Consider the following 25159-nt stretch of genomic DNA (forward strand, 5'->3'; position numbering starts at 1 on the left):
TATTTCTTTCCATGGTGTAGTCTTCTGTCTGGCCTACGGAAACCACGTCAGATTTATTTTTTTAAAAATTGTGTGGCCAGTTGAAAAAGAGTCTTTGAGCATCAAAACATTAAAAGAAAAAAAAAAAGTCTTTCAAAGACAAATTACAATTCATATGAAATATAGATCCACAGTTTTCATCATTTCAGAAAATTATAGACAATACCTTAACAGCAATACTGTGTAAACTCTTGTAAAATAGACTCAGATTTTGTTTGCTTTGATGTGCCCGGTAAAAGAAAAAGAATTTATTTATTTATTTAGTAGAGGTCCTCCAAAAAGGACAAAAGCACAATTAAAAATCTTTCTTCTTACCGCACCTCAAAAGACATTTCTTCTGTGGACGGAAGTTAATTAAATCAGAGTTCAAATGGCTGATTTTACACATACAATCACTGATGGATGCAATACCACCCACTAATGGAAGGCAGATAGTTCAGTCTTGCAGTCTAGTACATTGTGCTTTCTTTAGACACTGCCCTTTGTTCAGAAGAAATAATGTACTTTCCAACATTAAGATGGCAATACAAGACTACTTTTATTTAGATAGCTCAGACCTGCCTTGGAGATAGCTTTGCAGAGATTCTGTACAGTACAGAAAAACAATATCCACTGCTTTCACACTGGAAACTGAGGGATCTCAATTCACTGTGGAAGAGGAAGTGGCAGTAGTTCCGATTTTAGCTTCTGCTGAATTCAGCAGAACTCAATAATGTATTCACTAACATGACTCAATTCCAAATCCAAATGGGGTTCGGTCACACCATACACTACATACAGATAAGACTATTACATTTGCAAAGCACATTGTTTAACCCTATAGAGCTCCACAATCTAAGTTTTTCACTTATACCTTTAATGCGTTTTCCGCATATAAAGACACACGGGCAACAATTTGAGACTTTTTCAGCATTTAGAAATCATGCTCAATACTTAAAAACTTTTCTTTGTTTCTCTTCAAGAAAAGAATGTTACTCAGAAATCAAAACATAAAGGACCAAAAAAAAAAGTATCACAAAAATATTCCCAAAATACACATTAACTTCTTTAAATCTATTACATCAACTTTCTGAACTTCTGATCTAAGCATAAGATATTCACAATCCGTTAAAGAGCTTGAACAGAACCTTCCTCATTCACTTAAGCCTCTTTATGCTATTAGACAATGAATTTCATAATTGCATATGGAAACAATTCATTAAATACTTTCAAGTAGTTAACAGCTTATGAACCATATGAACATCACCTAAAATCTTTCAAACATTTTAGAAGGAAAACCCAGTCTTATAAAGCAATAAATTTAAGGATTTAAAAAAACCAAAAAGCCTATGGGGAAAAAAAGGTGATACAGAAAGGAATTCACTAACCTCATCAGATATTTGCTGTGCGAGACGTATTGCTACATTTCTTAGCATGCATTCTGAAGTTGGATTAGGAATGTTTTGTAGGGCATTTTGTAGCACCACTGCCTGGTCATGGGTAGCCTGGTTTATCTGGAAGAAAGTATTTCTTATACTTATTTTTACATGGACAAAAGAAAGCAAGAAGATATAAAAACACAAAGTTACTTGTAAAGGTTTAGTAGAAGTAGGTAAGATCTTGGAAGGAAAACTACTTACAGAAACTGCGAACACCAAGAAAAACAAATCTCCTCATTTTCTAATAGATACCATCACATCTGAAGACACCGTATGGTACACAGCATGATCACAGAGTACAAGTAGTTGAGGAGAGGCACTTGCTCAAAACTACTTATGTTTGGGGCTTTGTTTATTATTTCAAGTTAACAGAACATTTAGAATTACAATGCCTCCTTCCCTTTTTGTTGATGTAGGAAAGAAAGGGTTTGCTAAAACAATGGGCGTCCCTCTGGATTAGCTAATAGAGTCCAGACAGAACATGGCTGCAGTGTTCATTATAGTTAAGTACATGTTAAACATCTGAGTTAAAGCACTATTGAAGAATTCTAGTCCAGATTAACCCTCCTGTTCTTTATCATGCTTTCACAGTGGAAACAGCCAGAAGACAAATTTTTATCTTTTCTGTATTGGTTTGAGCACAGAGTTCCTTCTCCTTGGGCTGACAGAGCTGCATAGTTTTGACAGGTCAAATCTTTCCTTCTCATAGGCAAACTTGCTTGAAAAGACTCTGTGTGCTGTGGTTACAAGTTAAAGCTTCTTGTACAAATGAGTTGCTTCATTTTCCAGTACCATTAAATCCAAAAAACCTCTTTCCGATGCTGCTCAAAAGACATTCTGTAAAGTTGGTCTGTAACACCTGGCACTGGTCATATCCCTTTGCTTTGTCAGCTTCACTAAGACACTTGCTTCAGTGAGCAAAATTACAGAACTCCCACTGAAGACTGTAATAGAGCTTACACAGTCAACTGGCTAGCAGAAGCAGGCTGTAATATGGGGGCATATGGCTCTATGGGGGCAAAACAGGATCTATGTATACCAGAATACTATGTTTAACAACTTTCTATGAAAGCAAGGAAGAAAATAAAAATTTAAAAGGTCCTAGTGACAGCAGCAGACTGATAACTGGAAGACTGCAGATGCATAGTCTTGGTTATCTCATTCTCTTAAATACTGATGGAAAGCCAAGAGAGAAAGTTATGCTATGCTACTTATGCTTCAGATATGACAGATGAAAGGTATTTACAAGTCCCACCTCCATCCCCAGGTGTAAACAAAAGATATCAAGACTAAAGTCCTTCAAACAGGATGACAATGACAGCAAGAATAACCACGTTTTTTCCAACAAATCAGCTTATGATAAAGTTAGATGTCTGCAACACTTAACAGTGAACGTCAGTAACCATGGACAATATTACCACCTCTGCAGTGGCCAGCATAAACCTGTTTCAAACAGTACTTCAAGAGTCAACTGATGTTATCTGTGTTCCAAACTGCCTTTTGAATAATCCTCATTAGAAAACAGGGCAGTAAAATTTACTCATTTTGAACAGATGAATGATGGGGTGGCAAACTTTTTTGCTATAAGATGTTTCTATTCTATTCTAACATGAGACATGAAAAGGATCTTCACCTCTTTGTAATCATCAAAAGTTTTGATTTCCTTGAGAAAGAATGAATGCGGTATCTTCCAAAAGTTGGAGCTAACCAGAACAGATACTTATTTTTCAGACTTAAGGGGAACGTACTTCTCTGCTTCAGAGACTGATCTTAGTAAATATTCTTGAAGAAAGTGCTCTGAATTGGTTGATAGTATAGGTTGATAGATTGAGCAACTACTGAGGATAGAACTTCACAAAAGGAAAAAAAAAAAAAAAGCTGGAATACCTGGAAGCAAATGCCCAAGGAGGACGGCATCCAATTTTAATGTTTGGACTCTATGCTGTACGCCTACTGTGAGAGGGCTGAAATAAAATCTTGACCCACAACATATTTGTCCAGATGTAGGAAAACTAACTAGCCATATTAAACATGCTAAAACCTACTACTATAGACATGTGAGACCACCATTCAGAACACCTGTGTTACACTTTCCCTCTCCAACTCTGAGAAATCTTAAGGTAGGACACCTTTCGACTATCAACACTTAACTTTGCATGTACCTAGATGTTCTCTACAAGTTTCTCCTACAAGCGATGGACAGAATTAGGAATCTAGCAAGCCAAGGACTTATTTTTGTGTAGAAAATGTAGAAAAAGTGCTGGCATGACCCAACGTTAGTGCTGTTGTTTTATGGTCTAACTGGAAATAGGAATCAAAAGAAATTCAAAGACACATCCTTTAATAGACTCAACAGCTCAAAAGAATCCGAATTAGCATTTATGGAATAGATGTACTTGAAAACGGAAAGTTACCTGTACGGGCAATCATGCAAACCATTGAAAATCATATATAGAGCAGGTGAATCTCACACCTAACTTTTCTACATTCAGAAAGAAACAGGATTTGCTTACTAAGTTGATCTCTTTTTTAGAATTGTCAGACAACATTATCTGAAAGTACCATGAGTTCTTGGCATGCAAATCACTCAAAGAGACTGTCAATGTAAAGTAGACAGATGTTTCTGCAGACAATATAAAAACCAGACTACATTCCTATTTGCATCAAGGAAGATTATATTACCGGTGAAACTGCACTTGTGCCTTCCACAACTGGTTGACAAGCTTCTGCCACAGCTCGAACGTGGCCATATCCAATTGCTGTTAGCAATAATTTGGCTATTTTTAGAGCATTAAGGTAGGCACCCCTTCGAGTTTCCATATCTGCATTTGGCAGGAAGTTATTTCTAGTCAGCATGCTCAATACAAGAGGCAAACCACCACTTTTTAAGAAGTTGTATTGGAAGTCACTGGCATCTTCTCCCAGAGGTGCGCTGGCAGGCATTAACAAGGCATAAACTACCTGCGGAACAAAATACAGAGTTAACTAACAGAAATCCACTAGCTTGAATATAGATGATTGAATATGAGACTATGCTGGCATACTACTTAAGCAATGCTTTGACAGCCTTGGCCAGTTTATTCCAGTAAAGTGTTAAGTATTTTCAATCATTAATTTCAAACCAGAATTTGATCTTGTGCTTCCACAATGCTACAGAAAAGATTGCCAAATACGGAGTTGAAGATTTTTAAAGAACAGGCAAAGCATTACAAACCTCTGTTAGATACAGCACTTGTGAGGCAGAAGGACCAAAGAATAGAGAATCAAGGGATGGACTAAGGCTGCTTTCCCCAAGCTTTGCATGATCTAAACAAATAGCTCTTAGTTTCTCAACCGTAGTGTTATCTGCAATAAAAGCACAACTTATGAACATTTTATAACAAAACTATTCCAGAACAAGCCAGGAGTATTTCCAATTACAAATCTTAAAAATTTGAAGCCTATCAGAAAAGTCGCAAAAAATGTAACTGACAGACAAGATCAGACTACAAAGGGTTCTACAATAATTATTTCTGTCAGTTCAAAAGTGATCTATTAAAGTAGTGCTACAAAACCACTTCAAAATACAACATTCTCCCTAATTTCACTGCAGGGCGTCACTGAACCCCAGTACCAACCGCAAACTATGCAACTTTATATGAAAGACAAGAAATAACTATTTGAGAAATACATACAATCATAATTAAGATAGAATCATAGAATGTGTTGGGTTGGAAGGGACGTCTAAAGGTCATCTAGTCCAACCCCCGTGCAGTAAGCAGGGACATCTTCAACTAGATCAGGCTACTCAGAGCCTCATCAAGCCTGGCCTTGAATGTCTCCAGGGATGGGGCCTCCACCACCTCTTTGGGCAGCCTGTGCCAGTGTCTCACCAATAATATCCAAGAATTGCAGTTACAACAAATTAACAAAAAGTGGAAAATACTCCCCTAACCAAATTTTTATAGAACAGCTGAGAAATTATTATACAGGATATTACAATATAAAACACGTTAAAATGAAGTTTTACCTGGTGGCATGAGCTTCATAAGAACACGTGCTCCATCTCTAAGAGGTGGCATATTTAGACTACTGCCCAAGTCTGCAACTTGCCAAAGAAAAGAGATGTATCGAGGATGCAGTGACATGATCTTAAAATAAGCAAATAAGAAATCCCATAAAAATCATTAAAGACAAAATATACAGAAAAAAATGCTTTTAAATTGTTCATTTCATAATTTATGTATATGCTTACCACGCCAGGCAAACAGCTTTCAACTTCTGGATTTGGACCATCGCTGTAGTGATTGCCATGGTTGCCTGGAGAACCAGTTGAAGAGTCTGAAGAACTATCTGGACTCGAGGGCATATTAGAATTTATCTGTGTAAGCTTAGCTGTAATTAGCTGAAAAACACAATCATAGTTTTAATACTATGCAAAAATTAAGATTCTTTACTAAAAAAGCATCTGATATGGCATAATACAAGGAGGAGGAATGGAACTATTTCACAAGAATAAGTGATTTTATGTATGGTATTTTTCAAGCATTTACAAAAGGGAAGTGACATCTGAATTGACATAAATCATCAACCTGCAATACTTACCGTTTTATCTTTGAGATTCAACTGCCCAATTAATTTTCTATCATCTGCAGGGTCCACCAGTTCACCGCCAATGAACAATTCTACTTTTGTGTGTGCACTATTGGCTTTAATACGATTGAGAATACAACGCCGTACTTGGCCAATTGTGTCGTTTGTATGAGACCAAATATCCAAATCTTCCACCTGTCGGCCTTGGTTTGGAAAACGAACTACCAGTGTGATATGTTTACCACGGAAAGCTCTGAAAAAAAACCCAAAAGTTATTATTGCCCTCATTAAATAAATTATTTTTCCCACTGTATTTTGTGTTGCAGATATTTCAACATTAATTTTTTACATACGGTGATATACTCCAGCATAAGATTATTTTGTGAAGGCACCAGCAATTATGCAAACATAACATACACAGGAACTTTCAAGAAGCCACATGCCGCACAAGTGCATTAAGCGTATGTCAGGTTAGGAACACTGACAGAATTTTAAAAAGTGTTTTCTCTTGCTTGTAATTTCCTCATCAAAATGCACAAATAAAGCTCAGACTGACAACTACGTTTTGCTCTGTTAGCAAAACAACTTCGTTTTAAATACACCAAGATCAGAATAAGCAATCAGGTCACCAAGTCTTAATGCCTTCTGTCAAAAGCTGTTAAAAGTTATATATTAGAATTCCAATTTTAAAAATCAAAATGCTTTTAAGAAATTCAAAGAGGTCAAGAAAGAAGAAATGTTTTCACACCAGCAGTGATCACACCTCGCACTATGTCAGGGAACTCACTAGGAAAGATGTGCCCAGATAAGCCCAAACTAATCCCATGAAACAAAAGAAGGCAAAAATTCCTCGTCAAAGCTCCTTGCTAACAAGACGTGTGAAAAAGTTAGTCTAAACAACTAAGCAGCCCATATAAAAAAGACGCACCTGCAATCCACAAGAGAACTTAGGACTAATCAATCAATATATACAATAAAAATGCTGTAGGAGCACTGCAAATTATGGACAAATCATCCAGAAACAGCAATCTCTTCAATTCTCTTGACAAAAAAGGGCATTTAAAAGATAGGGTTAACAAACCCCCAGCATGTCTAAAAATGTTATCTGCCTCATAAATCCATAGCAATCTCAGTGTATTCCTTATATATTTTTGAGACTTTCTTCCCACAGACAGCAGCTATCAAGACTGGAACATTTAAACAGTCTTGCGTTCTGCTTTCCTCTCTCAGGAAATAAAGTATTTTGCTTGTGAAAATATCTACACAACATTGGATTCAAGTGTTTCCTTTTTCTTTGTACCAAAGAGCTAAAGAAGGAGCAGCTAGGACTTAAGCTAACTTTTTACTCAAGGACAAGTATAACAAGAGTGAAGGTACACAGAAAATAAATACACTTCAAAGTGCTGTTCTCTTCTTTCCCTTTTTATGAGGAACTTACACAGAACAAATCACTTAGAGGTAATCCTAAATTTAAGCTTGCAAAGTAAGATCAGCATATCTGTAAAATAACTCTGGAAGATGAAGATATACATTAACAACATGTTTTTTGCATGACAGGACTATGAAAAACAAAGAAGGTTTTACCATGCTAACTGAAACAATGGTATTGCTTTTAAATAATTATCTGAAAAAAAGAAACACATCTAAAACAATCTAGCCACAAGGTATGCTGTGCTAGTTATAGAACAGAATACCAGAAACAAGTTTATTCTCAGGTCTGTTGTCCCTTTCACATATGCCTGTATTTACCTGATCTTTCAATTTTATTTTTTTTTTACTACAGATCAGAGTTTCGATGTATTAGCAGAGAAAATGGAATTTTGAAACTCTCATAACTACATTCCCTGAACAGAAACCCTTTAGAATGTAAAAATCACAGCGATATTAGTAATATTTTTCGTAACAGAAATCAAAATCACAGTAGTGCATTTTCACACGTACCTTGACATCGGCAGAATAGTTCTCTCTTCATGGTAATCACTGTCACATTCATTTATGTACTCTCTTAAAACAGTCAACACTCTCACCATTCGTATTGCTTCTTGTCTTGCACAATTGATACTGTCTTTATCCCCATCCAACACACATAATGTATCATAGGAGGCTTTTAGACGGTCAAAACAGGACTGAATGAAGTCTTCATGAATCACTACCTAATTACATTAAAAAATTGGTGCGATTACAAGAATATTAAAAACCATCTTTTCAGCAGGATAATCCAATGGTAGATGTGAAAAAGAAAACCAAAAACCAACCAAAACCCAGGTAAGTTACTCTACAGAGCTGCTTGATTCCACTTTAGAATAAACTCCTGTTGATAAATAGCTCCAATTTAGTGTGCGCTTCAAAAATCTTGCACGTCATCAGTAGCTTTAACTGCACAATGCAAACTTGCACTTAAATACAAGAAGTGAAAGTTTGTACAGAGAACACTGAATTGGACTTTCGTTTATTCATTTCCTCAGACTACGTTAAAGAATTCCTAGCTGACAATCTAGTACAGGTTAACTTACTTCACATGAAGAGTGAACACAGAACATTTACAGACCACCAAAACAACTGGTCCCTCCCTCCCTCCCCAGTCACATAATCCAGTTCCAGATACACTCTCTTCCTGCATAAATTCCTGCAAAAATGGATTTTGAGATAGATTCAGTATAGTTGCAGCTGCAGCAAATCTCTTCCTTCTGCTTGATATCTAACATCTTGCTCCTGACCTATAGTATCATTGTAAAAAGCCTGCAGTGCCTGCAGGTAGCAGTCTGCAATAGAAACATTAACAGTCATAGATATCGCAGTAAACCACAGTCCAGTAACTGCTTTTCTTAGAGGCAGCTCAGGCGCAGAGGAGTTACCAGCACACTGAAACAAAATACTTGTGTGCATGTTATGTAAATCCAACACCTCCTGGAAGTGTCAGATCTAGCTATGTGCAGATGGACAGATCTATGCATGCTTAGTAAGCCCAGACCTACAGCATAAAAGAAGCATACAGGCCATCTGCCACCACAGTAAGATATAGCTTGAATGGCTGTAAATGCACCACCTAGAGCAGCTGTGCTGTATCTAGCAGACTGGCAGCTCTGAAGACTATAAAAGTGGTTTTGAGGACAAGTATGAAAATTGGAGTTTTGAGAAATACAACTGTCAACCTACCAACTGGAGATTGTCTGGAGGACAATATTCTCCCCAAAATTTGTGAAATCCCAACAGTTCACTTCCTCTGACCTTTCAGAAACTCATTCTCTCTTCTCTCTGTCTGCTGAAACGCTGCTCCCAGCAAATATTAGCGTAGGGAGAAAATATCTGATTTGCTAGAGCTCAGCTTGACCATTACATGGAAACTCAGTGACCCTTTGTAAGGGACATGACATAAGAAAAGATTACATTAACTTATGACAGCACTCAACAGACCCATCCAGTGAAGGAGTACAAATAAGTACCACAACCGGAAGATCAACTAAAGGTTTACCTAAGTATATGATATGAACTGTTTTCTGAGTAGAAAGAGCAAATACAGATCAATTTAATATAAAAAATTTATCAAGAGTTCCATCTGTAAATATCAGAAAAACCTCTTAATTCTCCATCCGACCAGAACTTCATGGCTGGACTCGGGAGTATACTCTCCAGCACATGAAAACCGTTCTCCGTTTTCAAAGCTTTCAATTATAAAAATATGACCAAATTGAATTTTATCACTGTTTTTCAATCAGATTATATTCCAGTTTTCTTGCTGCTTGTTTGTTTTTTTTACCTGATTAACTTGTAACCTTGGGCCAAGATTAGTATAGATCTCTTTAAGAAGATCTATTGCTCTGTTTGCGATGTCGTCATTTCCCTGAATCACAACCTAGCATAATAAAAAAAAAAAAGAGCATTAGAACATCTTAAAACTCTGGTATAAAATGTAAAAACCGAACAACTACATAAGTATCCTGACACAATGGTATGTCTAACTATTTTATGAGGTGAAAGTGACTAAAATGCTTAGTTGAAAAATATAATCAATACCACTTACACTAAAGTTAGAGTCAAAATTAAGAATTAATTAGTTTAAAGGAGTTCAGAGTTAGCAAAAAAAGTTGATGTTTTACGACCAGAATGAAAATAGTGTTTATGTACTCATCTTCACAGGACATTTCCATTTCCACTAGTTTCAGAGAATAAGACAACTATTTTTTCAGATGCTTGAACAATCTACATCACCAAAGATTTAAAACAAGAATTTTGAAGTATTTAAGTGTCTGGAGTGGATGGAAAGGGGACAGACAAATGAGTTCTGTTTCTAACCTGTCCCTGTAGGTCACTGAGCTGAAGCTTCATGAGTTCTGTCATGCTGATAAATGGCAGGGCAGATCCAAGTAAGTTGATCCCCACAACTAAAACATGCTAGTATTATGTGAGCACTTTGTACGTAAAAACTGTGTGAAAACCTATTTGTATAAAACTTGCAATCTGCTTTGATTTTATCTATCATCACCGTGATTAAAATATCTAATCCTTCAACAAGCCACAACCAAAATTACTGAAGACTGCTGCTTTATATACGGCACATTTTACAAAACACAGCCACGATAATCATGCCACAGTGTACTACTGTGGCTTCTAATGCAGCTCTTGAAAACTAGAAATATTCTGAAAAAAAAAAAGTATCAAATTAGATACTAATGTTTTTCACCAATATATTTGGAAAGCTTCAGAAAGCTACAATCTTTCTATTGAAAAGCTCTAACCACGTCTAGGCAAAAGGTTGTGGATATGAAAGAAAGGATCAGACCACTGATCACTTGGTCTAATCTAGAATCACTCCACTTTACCATACTAGAATGAATTACATGAAATAGCTTATGAATTGCACAAAACAAGTTTAGTTCTAGAGTGTATGTAAGAGAGAAATCTACAGATAATTCACCTCGAACAATTCTTTCTTCTTCAACGGCACAGGCAAATTTTTTATCTCATGTGCATATAAAAATATACTTGATGTTTCAAATAACTTTTTGACAAACACCAGTCTGCAAAGTTACCAACTTGCATACTTGCTGGGAAGACAGTGGAGTCACTATGCATTTAGTTTGGAAAAAGTAGCTTTTTGTAATTTCAGTCTATAAGTAATAAATTACATATTCCTAAAAATATAAAAAGACTGAGAAAGACTTAGCAGTTAACCTTTCAGATGTTTCCTCCAATTAACTTACCCTCCAAAGGTAGTCTAATCCTATTAATTCCAGATCATCCATCATATAGGCTCGTCTCTTTGCTACTAGCTTTCCTTCTCGACAGTTCACAGCTTTGAAGAAACGTTCAAAACATTTCATTCCATTTTCTGTTAATAGGGAAGGATCCAGCTGAAGCACATTATTTTCAAAGAAGTCCTTATTAATGTCAGGGTCTAAGTCTGGTTCATCCCCCATTAGTTTGGAATACCATTTAAAACAGGCTTCACGATCACAAAGATAAACCGCATTTTCAGCTAAACACTTCCATATTTGCTTCGCCTGAGGGGCACAGAGCCACAGCTGACCATCCTTCAATAAAAATCTTGAGCAAAACAAAGAGACAATTAACAGAACTGTCTAATAGACATCTAGAGTTACAATTCAGTAAAAAGTACAGGCAAAAAGGTGAACATGTGTATTTTACATATATATATATATCATAAGTACGACCCTGAAAATTCAAACTATCAGTCCACTCATAATTAGCCCCGTGATTTCTTAGTAATTTTGAATAGATCAAGACCTTATAAGTCCAAACAAAAGAAGGAATAAAATTTGGCAAGAAGTATTTTCCACAAAAATACCAAGCACTGTTTACACATTATATAGAAACAAATGGACATCTCCTAATGTAAACTATTTAGTTTAAAAGTCAGGTCACAACATAAGAGATTAAATTACTTTTGCAATCATTCACTATGTTTTAGCACTCACTTTAGCAAAATCACAAAATAAGGTATTGATTCCACGGAATGGAGCCAGAAGCAGAAGTCAATGAACTGGAAATTTTTCCTTTTATTTAAGTAAGTTTTTAATTTGTGTTAAATAACCATTAAAAAACTACTAAGAACTGCGATTCTGAGAGTTAATGCTAAGAATGTTTCAGGAAGAACACACAATAATCAAAGTTCTTCAGAATCCTTTTTCCAATTCAAGATCTTATCTTTGTAAAAGAAATCAGGGACTAAGTTATGGCGTTGCTTTTCAGAAATTGCTACATTTGCTACATATTTTCAGAAATATTCTACATTTGACAGCCATGACTTCATTAATTCCATTACATTAACAACTAGTGAACTTAAAGGAAGCTACAATTTTTAACATGCAGGAATGCTAAATTAAGTCTGTTATTCATATGCTACTGTATAATTTCATTGAACGTCTGTTTAGCGCTTCCATTTAATTCATAAAAAATCTTGGTAAAATTTTGAAAAGCAAAAGAAAAATCTCAGAAAACAAGTAAAAAATACTTCAGAACTTGACAGTTTGACAGTTCATGTACTTTTACTTGTCTAAAAAAGATTAAAACCAAGTAAGAAAAACCTGCGTGAGAGAGAACCTAAAAAAGCATCAACATACTGCAGCTCTGTAATGAGCAGAGATCCTTGGTTTTGTTATTTTACTCAAACAGTAGCTGGTCAAAAGTCATCCAAATATTTTATTCCAACCTCTAAGGCTCCGTTGCTGACAACATCAGTGTCTGACACAAGTATATGCCAGTTTATGATCATGGATATAACTCTGGTGTGGTACAACAAATAAGGACACATGGGCATATCCCTACATGGAATATTTTAAATTTTCAGCTAAGTTACCCCAATATGCATGTAACGGTAACCACATGCACATTCTATTCAAGTCAGTACAGTTCTGCACACAGACAGAAAAAGCCCGTACTAATCTTAGTGCGGAATCAGAGCCTTGGACTGCAAAGATTCCAATAAACTTTATTTGAGTATTCCAATACTAGCATAGAAGCCCTCTGGGAAAAAAATCCAAACCAAACAAAAAAAAAAATTCAGTGTATTTTTGCATTTGGGTTTTGAAAGAAGTTAACACAGTAACTTAAAACTAGATGAGAGGAAGCAATACCAAGGTGTTTTTTTTCTCTTTGAAGTATTTAAAGTATTCTTACGAAGCTGAACAAATGACCAAGTTAAAACTAACCGTAGGAAGTTAAGTCGCTCCTGTACTTCCTGCACATGACTGTATCTGCTTCCTGGTCTTACAGTTTGAGGATCATATTCACCATGCTCTGCAAATATAAGAAGTTTTATTAGACAATACATTCAGAAACGACATGCTGACTCTAAAAGATAGGACCTGTTTGAATACTTGTTGGTCTGAACATAATTAAAACCATTCAAAGAACAGTAAGTTTTCACTACTGTGTACAAAAATAACTTTCAGCAGCCTGCTACCAGTTAGTATTTCACCCTGAATTAAAATGGGTATAGGAAAAGATTATTGAGGTTTATAATCAAATCAACAAACAGTTATGCACAGATACACATGCTCAACATTCACTATAATGAAAGGATTACAGAAGAATTAAGAAGCTGCATTCTACTTCGAATAAATTTTTTCCTTATTTCAGGTAGACAGTTTGAAGTCAGAAGTCAGTTAAACTAAAAGTATACCAAGCATGTAGTTCAGATTATTCAGTGGGTTTTTTTCTGAGAATGCTTTAGTTTTGTTACAGAGCATCTTTTCCAAAATTTCAGTTTCCCATTTTTAGCGTTTTTCCCCTCCAAAGGGAATCACGACTTTGTTCTTGAACACTTTTATAAGTAGCTATGTACATAACATCACTTAGAGGAGGGAAGGATACAACAGCTTTATCTACTGCAAGTTTCCAAATACAAAAAACAAATGCCTGTAATACTGAAAAGCTTGAGACAGAAGTTGAGTAATTTGAAAGTAAGGCAAGAAGTCAAACTTTTATCTGCATTTTATCGAATCTCAGCATAATACTTTGTTAACAAAACAGCTGTTTGCTTCATAGGAACTTGCTGTTTGGTGTGGTGTTTTGTTTGGGTTTTGTTTTTTGGTTTTGTTTTGCTTTTTAATTTAAAGAGATACAATCTAGAACTGTACTTGCACTACCTTGATCTGTACTAGTAACATTTCAGCATGACACATGTTAATTATGACAGCTCCATTATAAACTGACTAAGGCTATATTTCTTTTTTGTAAAGGTATACAGATTGCATTTAACTAAGATGACCCAGTTGCGGGAGACTGTGTCATGACAATGTCTAGACTTATGGTAAAACTTATCTTCAGAACTAAAACCTAGTATCTCCTATTATATCAAGGAGGAGAAAAAAAAACCAAACAAGCCTAACAGCTGAAGTGAATAATCAGTGTTTCAGAATTAGGAGAAAAATTACTGTCATAAATACTGCTCTCTATTTACAAGTGCAAAAGGTACATTAGCTCAAAAACTAAATAAAAAGGAAAACAGAAGACTAGCAGTTAGAACTGTTATCTACAAAACTGGAGAGATTATGTTCACCAGAAATCCTTCAAAAATTTAAATTATAATCCTAATGAAGTGAGCATAAACGGGCAACTATCAAAAGAAGGCATGTGTTGGGTGTTTTGGGTATTTTTTGTTTGATTTGGGTGGGGGTGGGTGCGTTATTTTGTTCTGTTGGAGGTGGGTGTGGTGGTGGTGTTTGTTTAACTATGGGGACTCTCTGGGCTTTTTTTCCCCCTGAAGAGAGATTAATTCAGACACGCAAGTGTCAATAGTGGCCATGATAGAAGAATTGAAGTATTACAGGCCAGTCAGTTGCTCAAAGGCAGTATATGTACATATTTCAGAATTCTGAAAAACTCTGAACTACAAAAAAAATTCAATTTCTCTAAACATTCTCCATCTCAGCTTCTTTCCACATTTGCCCGATTTATTTTCTACATTGTGCACCCCACAACAAGTCTAAGTGTGATCTTCTTAAAACTTCTTTCTACATACAGGAGCTGAAGAACGAAGCGAGAAATATAGATCAAAAAATGGCTCGTTGAAAATTTAAGCATAATTAGTGGTAAACACACATAGAAGATTATATGGCACAATTTCTACAAATAATTACGTTTCATTAACACTTGGGATTTTTTTTTATTGCTTCAGAAAAACAGAAGAAGAACTGGCTAGCAATCTTTTCATATTTTCAAAAGGTTTTTGATAAATAGTCAAAAAGATGAAACTGTGACCTCCGCCTTCAAGACTACACAATGCAGCATCTCATCTCATGGAGGACTTTGCAGAGTTGGAGGAAAGGGTGAGTTCAGAAGAAGAAAAAATCATATCATAGAAAAAATTCTGAAACATAGATTAGGGTTTTCTTTAACCTTAAAAAGGCAATCATATAAAAGGCAGTATGATAGAAAAGAATATGCAATAGCGAATAACAGGAGAATAGGAACACTGTTCTCTACCACAGAGCACAAATATGGAAGCCTTCCACAAAAATAAAAATACGTCAAATTCAAAACTAATATAAGAAAATAATCACAAGTTACACCGTAATTGTGGTATTAACTGCCAAAAAGATCTGTGTGCAATTGGATGGGGTTTTTCCTATGGCATTTGTTTGAGCCCTGCTGTTTGGATGTTTGTCTTGAATTTTCCCCCTCTGTCTCCTTCACCTTCTCCAGCTCAGCTAATTCTACAGCTGCCCAGTTCTTTCTTTCCACACACCCTTCACCCCCACCTTTGCTCCTCCTCCAGGAAGGCATGGAAGGCAAACTTCACAGTGTTCTCTCTATGTATTCTGCTCTATTTAGTATATAAAAGTGAAACTGAAAGAGGAGTTGCACAGGAACTGTGTATTACAATCTTAGCACAGTATCTGGAAAATTAGGAGATATTTTCTGGATGCCCTTAATCAGGTAATAAAGCATCTAATTAAAAAATCCACACTATTGTTCATCTGTTCATTAACAAGTGGAAGTTCTACAGCAGCTTCATCTCAAGAAAGCACAATTTAATTGCTTTGTAATTAGATTCAATTTAAACTCTTTGCACACTCGTAATTACTACTGTGCTGAGATGTTTATATTACTGCTTTACCAAGGCATTACATCTGGGGAGGGGCAGGGCAGTGAAATGTGTTTTTTGGCAAAAGAAAAGAATCATGCAACAAATCAGTTTAATTTTCCATCATCGACAATTTGATAGGTAAACAATATTGTCAAAAATGACCTTTGACTTCAGAGTCTAAAAATAATTGAAATTAATGAATAACAGTTAATAGATTAATAGTATGTGCAGCCTATTTTTGGACAAAGATAACACAGCATTAGAATGTAGCTGTTGTCTATATTTCCTTCATAACCCTGAGGCCAAACCCCAGATTTCATAGCTGGCCCAAGTCCAAGAGAAGGAGAGAATCACAGAATCATAGAATCTAAGCTATCCATATAGTTAAGATGCAAAGTTTGTTGCATTTTTTTATCACTTTAGTAAAAGTAAAGAGCACTCCAACAGCTTACAGAAGTTACATGAAATAATAGTAGCTCTATTACACCTTCCCACAGAAGATTAAGCCTGAGACAGTATGGTCTGAGAACAGAGCAAAGCATTTAGTATTATTTTAGCATTAATTAATGCAATGCTATCATTAACTAAGGAACATGAATTAGGGTAAAGCCCCTCATGTATTCCTGAATAGAGTAATATAGCTGCAGTATGCAGATTTAGCTTAAATGTCATTCTCATTGACCTATACCTGGCTGAAGCTTATCATCTTCATAGAGCACCACTATTCAAACCAGTCTTCAAGGACATATTTTGGCTATCTTTTATGAAGTACTCCAAAATTCAATGAATTCCCAAATTAAAGGTGTCTAGGCAACTTACCTAAGCACTGGAAGACGCACACGTGCTTTACAATGTGCAAATATCCTGTCCTCTCTGAACGATCTACATTGAATTCCTACATAATATACTGTCATTTTTGAGATGTAACTGAAAGGCTGGTAGGATGTTATGATGCCAGGGTAGAATGGTCCCTAGTTCAGTCAGTAATGTAGATGTGGGGGGATGTAAATCTCCTCTCAATTCTGTTGGCTTAATTCAATATATAAAGTATTGTGGTCCAGCGTCACAAGGAGTTTCCTGGTCCACCATTCTCCTTCACTTCCCTACTTCTCCCTCAGTAGCTAGAAAGCTAGTCCAGAATAAAAGTGTAGACTCATCAGCGAAGGGTTGAGTTTAGCCTGAAATATATAAATACTAACACAATGCGCTGCCAAGTGTTGCTGATAAATGCAGCGAGAAAGCAACTAAACAGAAATGGACTTGCACGGTAAAAAGTAACAGTACCCCTGTGGTCTGATGTCCTTCTCCCTGACAAATTCCAAACGCTGGCTTCAAAGAGAGGCGATTAAAAAACTCCTCAAAGGAGCCTACAAAAATTCAAAACTAGAAGTGGAACAAAATCCAAGATTATTATTAAGACTTTTCACAAAAATAGCCACACTAGCCTAAGTAGGACAAGGCAATGTTTATCAATCCACAGACAAACAAGAGCTGCCACTTCCCCATATTCTGCTGTAAAACACACCGCATTGTCAATCATGAAACAAAATGTTTGCATTTTAAGCTTTTCTTGCCCAATCAGACACCACGAAGGCTATCACCCCCACAGATGCTCAGAAATTAAACAAGTAAACAGTTATTTCATTATGAGAATCTGCTTCTAACTGCATTTTCAACTAGAGTTTTCACACACTCTATGAGGCAATTTTTATTTTAAAACTTACCTTTAGCATACTGCCTCATGCTTTCCATATAGGCAGAGAGATTTTCTGCAACCAATGTAACTAGGGCATGATTGTGCTGAAGTTGATTGATTAAGTCATGTCGGTAAAACACATGGGGACTTCGCTGAGTTTGACTGAAATTAAAATACAAGTGTTATAAGAAAAGAGGAGAAGTCTTGCACCTAACAGTTCAGAAATCCATATATCCATATTTAGATTACAAAAGTAAATTGCAAGAGTCCAAAACCCATATGCCATGAACGCTATCAAATTCTAGAACTCAGGATAAGAGTTAAAATGCCTCAGCTTCTGTATAACAGAGCACTGATCTTATCTGCATAAACAATGCAAACTTGTGCTGCTCTTCCGTGGTAGAGAGAGGAAAAAAAAAAAAAAAAAGAAAAGAGGGGTGAGGGTGGGTGGAGACAGAGAGAGGCGTTCCTGTTGTACTGCCACTCAGCTGATCCCATAGCCTGCCCTGAAGAAATATAAATGTGATTTCAGAATTCTCCTTTCCTTCAACACTTAATTAGACCCCAGAATTAGCTGAATCCATTCAGCTAACAGGTAGAAACTCTCATCCCTCCTAGGAAACAGGGGCTCCATACTAGATGACCTACAACACTCTACAGTATCACCACACCTTTAGGGAACAGCAGGGAATGCAAGAAATCCCAGTTCCAGCATCAGCTGATAATGATCTTGCAGCTGATAACCACATTTCCCTGTACATGTAACAACAACAGATAAATTGATTCACTGGGCCAAAGATCGCTGTCAATCTGGGTTTAAAAGACAGAAGCCATCAACACCCTTCCAATAATTTTGTTATCTGCAACCAACAGAATTTGGCCTGCTAAGCAGAGAGGTCTTCAGAAGATTAAATTTCGTCATACACAGAGCCTTCCAAAACAGCTTGAAAGAGGCAGTTAAAACAAAGACCCAAACATTTGTCAGAGAGAAAACAAAATGGATGGAAGCATGGAGGAAGAAAACACACAGGACTTCATACACCCAGAAAGATATCCTGTTTTCACTTTGAGAAACTCTCCATCTCCACCAACCCTCCTTACTCAGCACAAGCCAACAGCAAAACCAGCAAAAGACTGGATGTCTCTATTTTAGTGGCTACCCAAGATGTTACCTCTAGATAGAGAGATGCATTTACAAAGGATAACGGTAAATAAGAACACTGACTACTTGGGAAATATATATGATGAAACAACTAAAGGACTAGCAGAAGCAAGATGGGGTATTTTGCTGAGTCCGGCTATTGGCGTGTATTTTACATACTTAATAATATTATGCATTTGTATCAATTTTACAAAGTAGCACAAAAGGAAAGCATTATCATCAGAAGACTAAATAAATCTTCTGCACTAGGCTTTTTTTACTTTTCTCCTTTCTCAACCACATGCACAAACAGTAAATTTAGACACATGGATTCATCTTGGTTAGCAACCATTTCTAAAAGTTGAATAACTGTAAGAACCAGAGTTATGAGCTATGAATTGTTACACAGTATGTGTGAGCAACATGTAAGATGTTATTTTGATGACCTGCTAGGATGGAGTCAATTCTCTTTAGGCACAGAAAAAAGCTGATCTGAAAAGACATTCTAGCATGCTTTCTAGAATTAAAGCAAACTCCACCTGCAACTATAGAATTATTCCTTTAACATCTAAGATTAGGCTAAATGATGTTGCCGCCACTGGAACAAATTCCTTTAGTAACAACTTCAATCTTTCATGCTTCTCAGTTAACAGCAAAACTCCTCTTCTCACGTTTCTACTAAACGGGTATCAAAAGGCGATGTATAAAAAGAAAGATTAGCGTTTTGAAATGGGTGCCAAAGTACTTTGGAAATACTAAAAAAAGGACATTTAATAGTTAGAATGCATGCTTATTTGCTAGAAAAAGATTGGCGAAGTGACAAAGGCAAAATTCTGAATAACTTAAGTGGATTTTTAAAAAAAATTATTTATCTACGCGTATAACTTGCCCAACATAATACTACACATGTAACTCAGCTTTTGAAGTCGAGAGTTCTTCTACTAGATGAATAAATGCTATGTACCATTAAAAGCAGACATTAAAGGTCCAAATAGCTGTGACCAGACCCAGCAAATTCTACTATTTAGGCTATGTTGCCTTAAAGCAGTAACAAGACCCCTAAACTCTTACAGAAGGTCTTCTCAATGTTCACTTAATTCTTCTGGGCAAGTAATTTAGGAGGCCAATCCTATACTGCTTGAATAGATACAGGCCAATCTTAAGTGCTTTGAAATTGGTCTACAAGGAGGCTCTACTTCCATTAGCCAACACAGAGAAAATTAAGATGATTAATTTTCTGTACGCTAAAGGTCAGTATGCTGAATAATGAGGTTGACTATTCCTTAACATTAATAAGTATCCTTGCACCTGTAAGAATCCTTGCACCTAAATAAGAATTATTTTCTTATGCTGTTGCTATTCCGGTTAAGCTAAACTTCCCCAAACATCGAATCACAGACTCATAGAATGGTTCGGGTTGGAAGGGACCTTAAAGATCATCTAGCTCCAACCCCCCTGCCATGGGCAGGGACACCTCCCACTAGACCAGGCTGCTCAAAGCCCCATCCAGCCTGGCCTTGAACACTTCCAGGGATGGGGCATCCACAACTTCTCTGGGCAACATGAAGCATTTCTTTGTGGTCAGAGTGTTAAATTTTGCCAAAGCAACTGTATAACCAACTCGTCACTTTGCTCAACTGCATGAATAACTAGCAACACAATTAAATCCTCCTCCTCAAAACAATCTCTACAGTGCCAATGGCATAAAATAATTTATACTTACTCTTTCCAAGAATCAGCAGCCTTAGTCATTTTGGACCAAAGTTTTAATTGCCAAATGCCAATCAACTGAACCACCCCAGAAGAGTAGTATACAGATTATGGGGTTAGTGTTACACACAGAAAGCTCTGTGAAGTGTTTTTGAGGTAGTTGTTACAAACATTTGTTTTCATCTATTTCCAATCCAAATTCTAGAAGGATGCCAGAAAGTAAACTTTTAAGTCAGATAAGGTAAGCTGACAGGAACAACTGTCAACAACATCAATTTTAAGAGTTATCAGAAAACTCATAAAAATGAAAGTCACTGATTACTCCCAAAGTGATGCTTTCACTCACGAGGTTTCCCAGTCACCTGGGCAGGAACATTACCTGACTAAAAAAATTCTCTCAACAGTATCTTGCTAACAAAGGCTTCTCCACAGGAAGAGGTCCTTATAAAGTCTCTTGATTAAAACCTTTAATTCAAAGTTTACTTTTCTGACATATGTATTTTCAAATTCTGCATAAAAATGAGGGATTATCACATACTGCAATGCAGTCTTTCCTTAAATCTGAGGAATGGAAGAAATGGTCTGACAAAAAGAAAGGATGTTCAAGAGATTGAACTGTATATATTCCATACAGGGAACCTAAATTTCCACAATCAAAAGAAGTTACGTTCTTCCCAATATTAATTCAGAGCAGAAAACTAATCAGTGCCTCGAAAGAGCTCTGCTTCAATAATTACTTAAAGCAAAGCCTCTTTGTTAAGACACTGTGCTAAAAAGCATCCAACTTGAACAAGTACCACAAATAACCAGGTAGCTCCACTCACCTAGATCTTAAAAGCATGCAAAAGGTTAAGGACTACAAGACACAGGAAACAGACTTATCTGCTAATAAGCAGGTAACTTTGTAACCTTGTTGGAAAAACCTTGAATCAATCATTAATGTGAAACTGTAAAGGATTAAAACGTCATGAAAACTGAGAAAGAACTAAATGAATAAAGAAACCTCCAGAAGCCAGGAATGCAATATTATCACAGCTCCTTAAAATGGTATCTGTCACAAGATAGCGTTTTGTAAACTGAGGGTTTATTTTTTTCAACTTTCCCTGCCTTGATCCTTCTTGTAAGCAGACTGTAATAACAACATTGATTTGAATAGTTTACCTGCTTACAAAGATTTAAAAAAAAAAAAGCAGTTATGCAACACTGATAAGCAAACAACATTTTTCTGGAGTTTGTAAAAATTCTGATGTGGATACCAAAAAATGTTAGGGACACAGAAGCTCAAATATTTCTGTAGTGGGAAGACATTTAAAATAATTAAAATAAGCACATATATTTTAACAAGTCCAAACGGACGATGGCTTTTCTTTTCTTTTTTTCTTCCTTTTAACAACAAACACACACACATGCCACAACCCAAAACAAAACCCACAATAAAACAAACCCAATGCATTTCTAATCTCTTCCATTCAGGAGACAATCAGCAGAGTATTTTTGCCAGACAAAAAAGTCACCTTTGATTTCAAGTAAATAAACTGCACAACCTGTATAAATTTATCGTCAAAGAATAGAGATGGGTGCGTATGTTTGTGTGTGTGCATACGTACATATACGCACATAAAATATATTTATACTGTGTAAGCTAATTCCATTGTTAGGCAGGGATGCCCATGGATAACAGAAAAACAAAGCCAGATCTTCCACAAGTCCAACTACTATTCTAAAAATTAATAAAAACACGTTTGAGGGAACACTTAATGCCCTCTTACTGAACCTTGGTGTCTGAATTTTTAGAGGCCATTTATACACATTAAAACAAACTCAAGAACATCTTTAAACACAGTTTATGATTTCACCTAAGCTTTCCCTGTCTCCCACAAAAAAACAATTACATTATGACTCATTCAGCTTTTAACAGACAAAATTTTACTTGCACACCATTCTTACCTCAAGTTTTGCGGTGCTTCACCAAACAAACTGCAAATTTCTCGAATTTGTTTCAGTGCAGGAATGACCCATTTGTCATTTGTGCGAAGCTCTTCTATAAAGCGATCTATCCACTGGATCTTTTGTGTATCTCGATCCTTAAAGAACAAGCATTTATAATCAAAATCAAGTATATTGCAGAAACTACTACCATGCCCTTACTTTATTTGTTTCCAAGATAGAACAGAACATACAAAGCCACACAAATACTAGATCAACTGAGTTCTGAAGCATACAAGCATAAGAAAAGAATTTGAGCAGCACTACAGGTTGGCAGAAGCTATTAGCGACTTAAAAACTCTCTGCCTTCAAGCACTCAAGCATTCAGTACCTATTTAAGAAAACATGTAGCTAAACAGGATCATCAGTGTTTAAATAATTTGCTCTTTCCCTTCTTTCATTTATTTCTACTCACTGGTAGTCAGAGTAAACCGCTATAAAATACCACGAAACAATGAGAAACTGTTTCTTAATAATTAAGAAACAAAATCTGCCAGTAGCTGTCAAGAGAGGTCATGGATTAATTTCGAACCACAATGAATTATTATTCTGGCACACTTCCACAGAGGCTTGGGTTGGGAAGGGGAGCGTGTAGTAGTTTTCATTGTCCTTTTCTAGGTCTTTTCTAATATTATAGAAGACATGTAAGGACTTACTGGGAAAAAAACCCCACCCAAACAAACTAGATAATCGAATTCAGAAAAAAGGAAAGACAGGAGGAGGGCTGCATTTTCTTTCTTCCTATTTACTTCCATAGGGTTCTTTTCCAGTTCCTCCAATGTGGTCATTACAGTACGTCACCAATTGCAACACGACAGGCAAGCTGATATATTTCACTCTCTCCAATTAAAGCACAAACTGTGTTGTTATTTAAAATATGTCCCATAGCATCTTAAAAATGTTGGTGGAATAATACAAATCTATGAGAAGGAACACTTCTGTTAAATTACCAAATTCCTTGAATTTTTCACGAGGGATGGAAGGAAACTGTCAGTGACTGATTTCACAATAGAACATACCAGAGTACTCACCTGTGAACAGCTGTAATCTAAGATTTTAATATGGGCACTAAGAGCCTGGTCCATGATATCAACTGGTACATCATCACTATGAGCCAAATTCCACAAAAGGTTCAGCACTTTGTGTGCCATCACACCATCCTTGTCATCCTCCGCAAGACGACGAATTAACTCAAGTAGTTTCTCACGCTGTTTCTTGCTTGCATTCGTCCAACTTGCCTAAGAAAGATTTGATTTGATATGAAAAAGTCTTTTTTTTTTTAAATTCCACACATAACCTGCATCGCTAACAAATGATGCGACCATAAAGAACTTTCACATTAAAAATAAATAGCATGTCAGATCAATACATGTCAGATACAACAGAATAGCTCCTCTAGTGCTTATAATTAAAGAGTATTCACCTTGACACTTTACAAAACAAAAAAAACTTTAAAGGTCACAAATATGCTTGTAAAAGTTAACTTTACCATTGACAAATTCACCAACAGGCAAAACAGAGTGGACTTAGCTGTTTCTTGCAAATGCTTTCTCAAAACTCCTGTGCTTATACTTAAAAGACTTCTTAAATAACTTATAATCAGTAAATGAGTAAAATTTCAGTATCACTGGTGCCTCTGAATCTGATTGAAACAGAAGTCCTCTGCATTAAGTTAACTTTTTTCTGAGGAAGTTTCTAATATAACATTACTTCATATACATCTCTCAAGGTCAGACATGACTTGCGACAGTTACACAAACAATTCCTGAGCATTTAGTTCAGTATGTAGATTACAGGACATCAGACCCATATTTACCAAACTAGGAAACCCCCATTAATTGGAGTGCAAATTGCATGTAAGCCAAAACGTGACTATAATGCATTTGTCTAAAAATAGAAAAGTGAGTGTCCAAAGCAGGCTTGCATTTTCTAGTACAGCAGATCACTTCCTACAGGAAAACAAGCCGAACAGCACCACTACTGGAAGCTACAAATGTTAACGTCAGCACACATCAAAAGCCAGTGAATAAAATAAACTTTCAGAAACAAGCTGTTTTGCAATTTCAATCTAATCATTATATGCTTATAAACATTCAACATTATCTTCCTGAGACTGTTGCATTCTGTATCTACGTTAACCAGAGAAAAAATTATTACATGATAAAGAGGAAGCTGGGGGAGCAGGGAACGGAAGTCCTTGATCTCCTTTACTTACAGATCAAAAGTAGCAATGCGTGGTAAACTTGATGAAACCTACTCTATAATGCTAGAAGAGAAACATTATTTACTAAACCATCAACACCTAATAATTTGGAACAAATGCAAAAAGGTATTTAAGATAAATAACTTACTTCATTTGAAAAAAATCCGATACTCCTAGGATTGCTAAATGTCACTCTAATAGTACAGGCCTCAACAGATCTGCATTACCCATAAGCATTTAAACCAGAAGACAAAACTGTCAATGAAACTTGCATAACTAGTCTTTGCCTTAGACAGGAAGGAAATTGAAAAATCTCACAATGAATGCTCATTAAAGAATAGCA

General features: G+C 36.1%; 1 protein-coding gene across 5 annotated transcripts in view; it reads right to left on the bottom strand.

Annotated features, from left to right (window-relative positions):
• USP9X (ubiquitin specific peptidase 9 X-linked) overlaps nucleotides 1-25159 on the bottom strand; it is a 103944-nt gene that overhangs the window by 35988 nt on the left and 42797 nt on the right. For all 5 annotated transcript variants that reach the window (XR_012589473.1, XM_074603789.1, XM_074603765.1 and 2 more), the window contains exons 12-24: nucleotides 23645-23851; nucleotides 22575-22711; nucleotides 17805-17938; nucleotides 13199-13286; nucleotides 11231-11573; nucleotides 9787-9882; nucleotides 7971-8182; nucleotides 6042-6282; nucleotides 5692-5841; nucleotides 5467-5587; nucleotides 4672-4802; nucleotides 4140-4418; nucleotides 1407-1532 (exon numbers count right to left, since the gene is read on the bottom strand). Coding sequence is in view for 4 of the 5 variants with exons in the window: in XM_074603789.1 (XP_074459890.1) it covers nucleotides 1407-1532; nucleotides 4140-4418; nucleotides 4672-4802; nucleotides 5467-5587; nucleotides 5692-5841; nucleotides 6042-6282; nucleotides 7971-8182; nucleotides 9787-9882; nucleotides 11231-11573; nucleotides 13199-13286; nucleotides 17805-17938; nucleotides 22575-22711; nucleotides 23645-23851 (2265 nt within the window). In the remaining variant the exon portion in view is untranslated. The remainder of the gene's footprint in view (nucleotides 1-1406; nucleotides 1533-4139; nucleotides 4419-4671; nucleotides 4803-5466; nucleotides 5588-5691; nucleotides 5842-6041; nucleotides 6283-7970; nucleotides 8183-9786; nucleotides 9883-11230; nucleotides 11574-13198; nucleotides 13287-17804; nucleotides 17939-22574; nucleotides 22712-23644; nucleotides 23852-25159) is intronic.

Source organism: Larus michahellis, chromosome 1 (genome assembly GCF_964199755.1).
Source record: "Larus michahellis chromosome 1, bLarMic1.1, whole genome shotgun sequence".
Taxonomy (NCBI): domain Eukaryota; kingdom Metazoa; phylum Chordata; class Aves; order Charadriiformes; family Laridae; genus Larus; species Larus michahellis.